The 11,762-nt window shown below is 34.1% G+C and overlaps 1 protein-coding gene across 1 annotated transcript in view; it reads right to left on the reverse strand.

Moving 5' to 3' along the window:
• LOC149416772 (cell adhesion molecule Dscam2-like) overlaps positions 1-8,492 on the reverse strand; it is a 31,271-nt gene extending 22,779 nt beyond the window's left edge. Inside the window, exons 1-2 of the mRNA XM_089641320.1 lie at positions 8,361-8,492; positions 4,951-5,101 (exon numbers count right to left, since the gene is read on the reverse strand). Of these exons, the coding sequence (XP_089497446.1) occupies positions 4,951-5,101; positions 8,361-8,469 (260 nt within the window). The 5' untranslated portion in view covers positions 8,470-8,492. The remainder of the gene's footprint in view (positions 1-4,950; positions 5,102-8,360) is intronic.
• Positions 8,493-11,762: the final 3,270 nt, after the last annotated feature.

Below are 11,762 nucleotides of genomic sequence, written 5' to 3' on the forward strand. Positions count from 1 at the left end.
ATGATGTGAAGCTCTGAGAGAGACTTAAATTTTTTACAGATGTCAGGAAGAGGTTTAGTTGAAGCTCTGATTATAGATGAATGGGTTGAGTCAATGAACAACGAGACGCTGGGGATAACCTGATGACATTTAGAATTTAAACATTTAAGAACAAATTTGTCAGCAAATAGTTGACGCCTTAAATGAAGAGGAGGATCAGAACATTCTACTTGAAGGGAATTGATGGGTGACGATTGCATCGCTCCAGTTATAATTCGCAAAGATTTAGATTGAATTTTGTCTAATTTATTAAGTACATTTTTTGAGGCAGTACTAAAAAGTGGGCAGGCATAGTCGAGATGGCTTCGAATAAGTGCGTTGTAAAGCAACTTGATGCAAGCAGGGTGAGCTCCCCACCAAACGCCAGATAATGATCTGATGATATTTAAATTTTTTTCGCATTTAGTAACTAAATTATTAAAATGGGAAGACCATTTAAGTTTCCTATCAAATGTTACTCCCAAAAATTTTACTTCAGAAGCGTTGGGGATTGGAGAATTTTTAAATAAAATTTGAACGGGGGGGTTTTTATGGCGATTTGAGAAGGTGACACACTGAGTCTTTTGGATTGAAAGTTCAAAACCATTTAACGTGAGCCATGTGCAAAGGGCATTCATGGCTTCGTTAAGGTATTTGACGGCGAGAGGGATGATTTTGGATGATAAGAAGAAAGCTATGTCATAATAACTTTTACTTGTGGGGGAATAGTGACATGCATATCATATGTGTATATATTATACAGTAAGGGAGACAATACATCGCCTTGTGGTAAACCCTTCCAAATAGACCTACTTTAAGGAGAAATATCTGGAAGTTCAAAGAAAATTTTTCTATCTAGAAATAGATAAATAATAGATTGGACAAACATGGGGGGAAGGCCAAGGCCTAGAAGTTTATTTTTCAGGATTGGGATGGAAACATTGTCAAAGGCGCCTTCTATATCTATAAAGACGGCTAGACAAACTTCCTGTTTAGAAATTGATAAATTAATATCAGTGCTGATGATGGCAAGGTTATCTTGAGTGGATTTTTTTTTCCTAAATCCGAATTGAGATGGAGAGAGAAGCTGTTTACTCTCGACAAAAAATTGTAATCGGTTTTTAATTAATTTTTCATAAAGTTTACTGAGGGTGGATGAAAGAGCGATTGGCCTGTAGTTGGATCCAGAATTTGGTGATTTGTTTGTTTTTAAAATAGGGATGATTATTTGACAACTCCAGTCATCAGGCATTATACCAGTTTGGAAGATTTTATTTAAGATGCTTAAGAAGTGGTTTAGAACATTCTCATTACTATTTTTGATTATGCTGTAAGGTATACCATCTCTGCCTGGAGATGAGTCCTTGACTGTTGATAAACAATTTTTTAGCTCAATTAAGGTGAATGGAGAGTCTAGCCAATGATTAGACATAAGAGTATTATAGATGGGCGTTATTTCATCTAAGTTAGGTACAGAAGGGGGGGCAATTTTGTCCAAGAATTCATCTATCCATTTAGAATGAGACGCTCGAGGAGATGGTGAACTGAAGGAGGATCGAAATCTTCGGATCATAGACCAAGCTTCCGAAATTGCAGTGTTCGGAGATACTGAACTGCAGAAGTTGTACAACCCGAATCTTTTTTTTGACCTCAATACCCTTTTGGCATTGGATTCAGCGTTTTTGTATTTTAGATAGTTCTCCATAGTCATATTGTAACGATAGGAAAGAGATTTAACTTTCCGAATTCTTACTACTTTGGAACATTCCTCATCCCACCAGGGAGTTGGAGGGAGTTTTTTGAGAGATTTAGTTTTAGGAGGAGGATTTGATTTCTTTATTGCAGTTATGAGCATTGATTTAAAGTTATCATAGTCATCTTTGACGGAAAATATATCGGTGGCGGGTAAATTTAGTAGGACCTTGTCCATATGAGAGTTAAATTCATCCCATTTGGTGTGTTTTGTTTTAATCTTTGTCGAAATATGAGACTTGTTCGATTGGAAAGAAGTTTGATAAGTAATGGTGATCGGGAAATGATCACTGGAGCAAGGGTTGGGGGACACCACCCACGAGGAGAGAGAAGCCAGACTAGTAGAACATATCGAGAGGTCCACTGCACTGGGGTTTGTGCTGGGGCGTGAGATCCTAGTAGGAGATCCGTTCAAGGAAAAGGTTGGATCGATCTAAGAAATCCATCACACTTCGACCATCTTGGTCGGAGAAAGCAGAACCCCAGACGGGGGAATGGGCATTAAAATCGCCTAATATAAAGAAAGGAGGGCTTAGTTGACTTACAATTTGCAACCAAGTTTGTTTAATGAAGTGGGCTGTTGGGGGAAGATAGACTGAAATAAAGGATGTGTCCTTTATTTTAGCTGCAACCATTTGGAAGTCAGCATTGGGGGGTTTGATATTATTTATTGGGGAAAATGATATGGATGTTTTAATAAAAAGGGCAGCACCGCCGCCCGAACCTTCCGGGCGGTCGTCGCGGAGACAGGAATTCCCTCCCACATTAAAGTGGGTGGATGGAGTAAAACAAGTCTCCGAGATAGCAGCCAAAGAAATAAAGTTGGAATTTAATAGGTTAAGGAGATCAGATTTATTAGAAATACCACTTCGGCTATTCCACTGAAGTATTCTGACATCTTGAAGAGTCATTTTAAATAAATGATTTTAATGTGGAAATAATAATAGCAGCTTTGGACGGTAGATTAGTTTGAGAAGAAATAAGGTCATTTAGAAGCAAAATAAGAGTTTGAATAAATGAAGAATTGTCTTGGGAGAGTTTTTCAGAAAGTTTTAGAGAGTTCATTGAGGACGGATTATAATTATTTGCACACCCATTTGTGGCATTTGAAAAAGATGAACCATTGGGATTTAAGAGCAGTGAGTTGTGTTGTTGCTGATCGTATCCAGGAGCCGGTTTAGAGATAGCGTTTTTGTATGAGAATTTAGTTGAACGAGAAGAAGTTGTTGTAGAGGAGGGAAGAGGGTTGGATGAGGAGTTGCTGGATAAAGCCTCAGCAAATGATTTTTTTGACAGGGGGGCATAGTTTAGAAGCCTGCAGAAAAGACAAGTTCTGAGAGGCCATGGAAATTTAAATATTTTTTTGGCGAGATTGTTCTGGGCAAGAAGTGTTGATAGCTGTATGTGAGCCTGAGCAGTTAAAACATTTAGGTAAGGAGGAAGAAGGACATTGGTCAGCTGCGTGGTTTTCTCCACATTTAAAACATCTGGGTTGAGATCTGCATGCAGCTTTGGTATGACCAAAACGGCAGCAATTGAAACATTGAGTGGTGGGATAAGTATACATTTTAACTGGTAATGAGTTGAAGAATAAATATATATGGGAGGGAAGAGATTGACCTTCAAAGGTGATAACAACAGATTGGGAGGGCTTCCAGAAAATTGTACCCTCAGAAGAGTCCTTGTAATTTAGCCTCCTGGCTTTTATGGGAATGCCAATGTGTTAGGGGGGTTGAAAGTGAAGACAGAATTTCTTCGATGGACAGATCGGTCGAGATACCTCTGACCAGGCCCATGCGAGTGACATTGAAAGTAGGGATATATGCCTTGAACTTTGAATTAGATGAAATAAAGATATTTTTGATGAAATTGTTAGCAGCTGACCCTGAGAGGAATTCAACGGAGATTCGGAAGCGACCCTCGGCTTTTACACCTCCAGGCTTGATTGAAAGATTCTTGCTATTTGATAGGAATTTGCCAAATTCAAGAGGGTGGATGGTTTTTCCTTGCTCAGTTTTTTGGGCGTATACTATGAATGGGCCACGGGAATGAAGAGAATAAAAGTTTGTTTAAGGAAGTTGAGAAAGTGCTGGTGGAGACTGTGAAGTCGAAGGCGAGTCAAGTTTTATTGGGGAAGAAGGAGTAAATTTCCTTTTTTTGGTAGAAGTCAAAATGACAGAATCACTGTCAGAAATTTCTACATTTTCCCCGTCTGATGGGTCTGGAGAGGGATCTGGGGGCTTTGTAGGGAGTTCAGGAGGGAAATCTTCTTCCATTATTCACAACAGTAAACAACTACAATAATAGTATGGAAAATGATTGAAGTAAAAAAAGTTTATAAATATCTGGAAATCAGCAGCTAAAAGTGACTCCTGGAAGATCAGGAGGGAGAAGAAACCTCAAGGCACAACACACTACACTTTTTTTTTGCCAGAAAACAAAAAAGAATGGAAAAAAAATAATTTTAGATAGAGCAAAACAAAACAACTGATGACAGCCAAATGTTATTGTTGCAATCTCCAATTCCTTGAGGTTGATGCCTCCCATTTTACAGTTCTTGGATATTCGAAATTATAGGTAGCTATGGACATGGTAGGTAGAAAAAGAATCCACACTTTTTATTGTAATTCAAGGTACGTTACGTCAAATTATATGTGTTGGTATGATTGGGTAGTCTCTATATCATCAGTGACCTGCGGCCTATGGTCGTTTTTAGTTATTTGTGGTGATTTTTTACAGTACATATAGTCCGAGGCTGGAAGAAAGGCATTTTCATTCCAAACAAAATAAAATATTCGGATTTCAAAAATACCAAATCAAACCTTTTTCTGGAAATTTTTAGCTAAATTATAAATGGTACTGATTCCCAACAGTCAGGTTTTAAATGAAGTGTTGGATGAAAACAAGATAAAACTTATTAACAGAAACGAAATTGAAATATGATATACATTCAACAGTTTCCCGCTTGTACCACTAATTTTCGGACACCATGTGTATTGTTTGAAGCAAAGAATAAATAATTGACGGCTGGGAAATGTAATTTAAAAACAAAAATTAATTAATTAATTTAGGCAGGTACTAGGATTTTTTTTACAGATTTGCTCTTGTGTCGAATGATGCTTTCAAATGTGTCACATATTTTGCAAACAAAACATTCGTTACAGAAAAAAACGTGCTTACCTGTGAGAAGACGACAAGGCTAATGCCTGTTTATCCAGCATCCAGTCAAACCTGGGCAGGGGGTCCCCAGCCGCAGAACACTTCAGCGAGATGTGCCCCCCTGGCTGGACCGCCTGCTCGATGAAGCTGTACATCATCTCGGGAGGGGAACCTTCAAAGAGATCAATAATTATTTCAACAATACTCATCTGTAAGTCACATAAATAATATTAGTGAAATTGTTTGGCACCAAACTTGGGGCAAGAATATAATAATATTCTTATAATCTAATAATAGTTAAGATTTAAAAAAAATCAGATTGCATTCTCTGGAAAGAGTTATTATTAAGAGTTAGTTATATTTGTATTTCTCGTAACAATCTCTAATGAAATGTGGAAATTTATTAAGGTGGATTTTTATTTTATTTAGTACGGCCACAAAAAATATCGTCGATTTTGGAACATTTATTATTTTAGTACATTTGGATGTGAGATGCTTTACACTCGAATTTCACAGGAAAATTCAGATACCCTCGAAGAAAGCAGCTTTCGAAAAATTCCCATGTTAAGTCAATTTGTTCAAGATGTTTGTATTTTGAAGCACCCACCGAAGGCAAAGTAAAAATACCAAGTTTTTAAAGCATTTTGTCATTTTTTTTTCATGAGCGAAACAGCTGTCACGACACGTAGAAAGACATGTCCAAAATTGAAGAAAATCCCATTACTGTTTTGGGTCACAAAAAAAACATTTTGAATATGTTCAGTAAATATTATTATTTTAACTATATAATTTTGGTCCTGTTTCAAATCAATGGTCAGCATAGATGCCATTCAAGGAGTTGATCGAGGGTCAATTTTCAGCCGAGCATGGCCATACATGCTGTGGATGCTTGCTGCTGCATCCCTTGAATTTTAGAGTAAAAAGATTTGGACTTTTAGCCGTAAACAGCAATACTGCAATTTAAATATTTTAATATTTCTACGGAGACCTTAATGTGATTTTTTTACAAAAACGGCGCTGTAAAACTTCATAAAAATATTATTATTATAAGACATCGTGCATATTATTGCCCCGTTTCAGTAGTGTACACACAACGAACGACACGATACAAACAGCGCAGGGGAGTCTAAATACACATACATTCTCAAATAGGAAGCGATCTGTAAACCGTATCCAAGAATGCTAAAAAAGTACGTTCTTTCCGCGCATGCGCACTGAAACCCGCAAGCCAATATCTTTGTCAACTTTATACGATATTAATGACAGCATCCAACGTGCAAAAACCGTCATTAATGCTCATATGTATAATGCCCAGAATCGTATACTCTATTACTAATCCATTGGATTGTATGTGCGCGCTGCTTTGACAGTTTGCTTTGAGCTCGGATACTTTGTCAACGTGTTCTAAATGATAATAGTGAATTGTGTGGTCGTATAAAATTGAATCATTAATGCGAAATAGTTTTGTGTCTCGGCCATTTGCTGAAAAAAAAACTTTATTCTTGATACTGGAAATATTGAGTTATGGAGCTTAATGGATTTATGGAAATTATTTTAGACGGTACCTAATGTGCATAGATGTGCATATTTGATATCGAGTACGTAGTAAGTACGAGTATAAACATTTGATGTCCAGCATCCCTTTTACAAAATGTCACCGACCGCCACTGATATATATTTATTATTTCGGTTGCGTATTTCTGGTTCCATGGCAACTCAGAACAGTGGCAATTCAACACAATTTTGAAAACTGATATAAAGTGAAGTGTTGAAAAAAGGACTATAAACCTAAGCTAACGTGACATATTTAACCTAGTTTTTTTCACCGCTTTTCATGACTTAATATCAGTTTTCAATAGTGAGTTAAATTTAAACTATCTCGGATTGCTCGGTTACCGTATCTAATAACATTCTAAAATGTTTACGTTCCTAATTTTTAATTCGAAATCTTCCTAAAATTTCAATATCAAATTCCTAAATTTTCATCAGGTAAATAAAGAATTTATCCCGCCGTTCTAACAATATTTTTTATGCTTATTATTATACTTTTATTTATAAAAATACATTTATTTAATTTTATATCCCGTTATTTTTCATGGGCTTGTTATTAATATAATGTTGCGAGTAAAGCTAATAATAATCAGAAAGAAGATTTTTTTAGACGTAAACAAGAAGCTCCCTTCGGTAAATATTAGCACTTCTACCCCAGTTTTTCACACAACGATTTTTCTTCGAATCTAATATTACGATATTATGTACACAGTATCAAAATACACAAATGGAAAATAAACAAGGCATTTGGTAACTTGTGGAATTAGTAACTAACTAACTAACTAACCATCACGCCGTTTCCCCGCAGGGGTAGGCAGAGAGGACGGACCGCCAAACAACTCGGTCTTGGCACACACTCCTTGCCTCATTCACATTCATACATCGTCTCATACATACTCTTCTATTGTTCTGACTCTTGACATGGCCCGACTCAAGTATCTGATTCACTTGGTCGTGCCATGTCTTCCTCGGGCGTCCCCGACTTCTGCTACCATTCACATTTGCATCGTATATTCTCCTTACACTCCTTTCTTCGCTCATTCGCTCTACATGCCCAAACCATCTAAGCGTCCCTTTCTTGATCTTACTCATTACGCTTACATCAGCCTTGCACTCTTTGCGGATATCCACATTCCTCACACGATCATACATGGTTTTACCACACATACGCCTCAGGGATCTCATTTCAACAGCATTCAATCTACTTTCATCCTTTCTTTGCCAGTTCCATGCCTCACTTGCATACATCAGGGTAGGTACCAGCACTCCATTGTGGACTGCTAACTTCGCTTCTTTGGACAATTTTTTGTTAGCGCCAACTGCGTTCAGTCCTTAGTGGAATTAGTAGAAATGTTAAAATATTTATATGTATATCTTTTTACACGGAGAAACTTACTGATATGAAATACTGTTAATTTATTAAAATTCTGGTCCAATTATTTCTTTTCGTGTTAAAAATGAGAATGAAAGATTGCCTAAAACCGATGAATTGAAAAAAGTACCTAACAACGTATCAGTTAAAAGCGAATGTTTAAACACACGTTCATACAAATAATGATATTGTCAAATTTAGTCATTATATCTGTTAGGAAACGTACACGTGATTTTAATATATTCTGAATTACTAATATTTTATCAAGAAGTTGGTATGCTGTCACTTTTATAAACAGGATCATTTTTTCCGTATAGAGTTAGGCAAAAACAATTAGCCAAAATTTCACGAAAAAATTCTGGAAAAACTTTTGTTTACGAACACAATTTGAAGTCTGTTATTTTGGTCATTTTTTTAAAAGAAAATAACATTATTTATTGTTTTTTTATCTTTATCAAATAAAGAGAGTTTCCGATTTTTAATGATACTATAATATATGAATATTTACCTTTCAGACTTCTTTTACGTCTTATTTTGTTGGTTCTGCTGTGTTTTCGCGAGGTGTGACAAACTAGTTCTTTATTTTCTTCTTCTCTGTACATTTTGAAGAATTTCATGTTGTATTTTGACTTGCGTTTGATCGATGAATGCTTCATTTTTTTCTGGGACAGTTTCAAAAATAATCTCCGCCATCTGAAATGAACAAAATTGTATATTAATTCTAAACTGAACAATGATTTTTGATTTTATTTTATTTTTTATATATTCAAAAATATTATTGAATATATAAAAAATAAAAATTAAAATGGAGTTCTACAAATCAAACTTAATAACAACAAATGAACAATGATTCTTCAAAACCTCGTTGCAAAAGACAATAAAAATAATATTGATAACGATGTAGGAAAAAACAGTTGATTTTGCTTGGAAACCTTCAAAAACTGATTACTTTGTCGAGCAGTCGCATTACATAACCTTCGCAAAAACGGGTTTCCACAAGTTTTCTTAAAGATTTCCACATAACAACTTCAAATAGTTAGGTACCTACCCATTATTGTTGGATAAAAACCAGTAGCTGGGGAGTATAACTCCCATCGAAAATTTGAACCGTGAATATTGTGACGTCATTTGATTGTCTAACTATATCCACCAATGAAAAACTCTGAAAGTTTATTCCATAGACTGTTAAGTACAGTATAATAAGTAGACTCCGAATGAGAATTGTACTGTCTTTAAATTGGCATATCTATGGTGTTTCAAGACCAATATGTTTCATACAAAAAACCCAAAAATATCGATTTAGTCAGTGGTTTATTTATGACCATTTGTAAGCAAACTAAAAGAATAAAGCAAGTTAAAATGTTTTCTTATGATTTGCCACTTTTGCTAATTACAACAATAACATTATTTCCTCTGTCATTTTCGATTGGGTTCTCAGCGGTTGAAAGTTAGTTAATGTTGATGGTTATTGGTTATTTACTATTACGGTATCTTCAATTGAAATTTTAGATAATTAATAGAATCCTTTTTATACCGGTTGGACCAATCGGACACCCCTATTAGAAACAATAAAAAAATCACAAAACTAACATCCTTACTATTAAAAAAACAATTCCCTATCGTTAAGCAGAGTTTTAATTACACGTTAAAAAAATATTGTAAAAACATAGGTTTGAATTCTTACTTTTAAAATGTGTTTTACATGACTGCAAAAGAGCTGGTAACTTCGCAATTTGGCGGACTGATGCATGATATTCCCATCTTGGATAGTTAGGTTATTATTGACATTTTATTTTTAAATTGACTGTTACCGCGTAAATTTTATAAGAATTCCGTGAAAGTGATTTTTTAATAATGTAAATGCCATATGCACGTGTTAGAAATTACAATTCCAAGATATCAAGGATTAGGTTGCGCAAACAAGAAATCAAAAATATCATTTTTTTGGTGGTTCTTTGGAATATATTATAAATCTTTTTTTATTATCTTTTATTGTATATACGAAATAAATAGTAAAGAGACAGTTTTCTTACAGATTTCCTAAATAAAAAGCGGATACTTCATGTACAAAACCTAAAAGGTAATTTTATCTCATTTTCAAATAATATATCTTTTTACCATATCTTAAAAATGCTTTTCTATGGATTTAAAAGTCGGTTTGTATTAATAACATTTTTTTATTTATTTTTTTTTTTTATATTTTTTATTTAGGAAACAAACAGTCATTTATATATTTGGCAAAAACAGCAATTATTTACAATATTAGACCAATAATGTTTCATTAATTATAGTCATTGATTCAATATTTGCACCTATACAATATAATGAATAAACATAATCAGGAATTACATAATGTTATAAAAATAATTAAAGACAGTTATACAGTTTTCGCATGATTATAATTAAAAAACAATAAAATAAACTAAGATGATAGGATTATTTCACAAAATAAAAAAATAAGTTATCAGTTCAGTAAGTTGCATTTCATATGTGTTCAAGTTACACTTGAAAATGTCTACATCTCCTAAGGCATTATGAGTTTAACAGATAAGAGTTTTGCGCATATTTGGCTTTACAGTGTGGTGTTCTAAATAAGTCGTTCGATCTGGTGTTGTTTTCAGGGCAACGAAATGAAAACAATCTTTTCTAGCAGATATGATGAATCGACAAGACTGTTCACGATTTTGTATAAGAATAGGGCATCAGAAATTTTTCTACGTTGTTATAAAGCGGTAGGGTCAAACCGATGATCGCTAAAGCGATATGATAGGTGTTAAGATAAATTTGGATTGGATATTTTCAATACGATAAATGTATGTTTGATATTGAGGATTCCAAATGACTGAGGCAAACTCGAATTGTGACCTTACATATGACATATATAGAAGAATTAGGGTGTGTGCTATAGTGAAAGACTTTGTAATGCGTATAATAAATCCCAATTTTTATGTACACGGTTGTTTGTCAATTGTTTAAAAATTATACCACGTTTATTAGTTAGGCTGTCAATGTAATATTTAGACCTGCTTCAAATTGGAAAATGTAATGAAATATAGTCGGAGTTGAATGATTCAATCCATATTCACTAAATACTAATATTTTATAAACTTTTTGTAAATAAGTTAGAGCAATTAAAAGCGGAAATCAGCATTTGCATGCAAATCCGTTCCAGAACTTCCCGTTTAAGTTGTACACAAAGTAACTAATTTCTGATTCTACATTGCAGTTACAACTTGCTTGTATTTTTTTGCAAAACAACCGTTTTTTGTGGATTATAAAACGGTTTGCTTTGTGCTTTTAGAAATGGGGTTTATCCCATTGGAGTTCTTTGTGCATGAAAAAAATTATACCGCGAAAGAGATTACGGAAGATTTCATGAGATTTAAGAATCTGTTTGAGTGATTTAAATAGAAGAACAAAGGGTGGGATTTGATTTAAAGAACCCACCCATTTGGTACTTAAACAAATTTAATTGAAATCTTTCATACTTAACAATAGATTAGCACATATGTTTAATAATTACTAATTGGTATGCCAAGTCCTCTCTGTATTTTATTCAGTAATTGACTATAATAGCGAACATTTGATTATTATTTTTTTAATGATAAACTAACGTTTATAAGAAAAGATTTTATGCATAGCACAAAGGATAACAAATTATTATAAGCAATAATTAGTCACCTGAAATATCAATACAAATTGAAAACATCTCCCGAGTAACAACGTATATTATGACTCGATGTTTTTGCTTTTTTTTTTCGATCTCATATTTCAATTTCGAAATTCACAATATTATTTTGTATTCCTTATTCCCGAGATATTTATTTACTTACTGAGAAAGTGTTTTTTTTTTAATTATTGCAAACAAAATTTATCACGTTCTCACAGCTATAATAGTCTAAGGTACTTT

Source organism: Hesperophylax consimilis, chromosome 16, assembly GCF_061612785.1.
Source record: "Hesperophylax consimilis isolate HC1 chromosome 16, BYU_Hcon_1.0, whole genome shotgun sequence".
Classification (NCBI taxonomy): domain Eukaryota; kingdom Metazoa; phylum Arthropoda; class Insecta; order Trichoptera; family Limnephilidae; genus Hesperophylax; species Hesperophylax consimilis.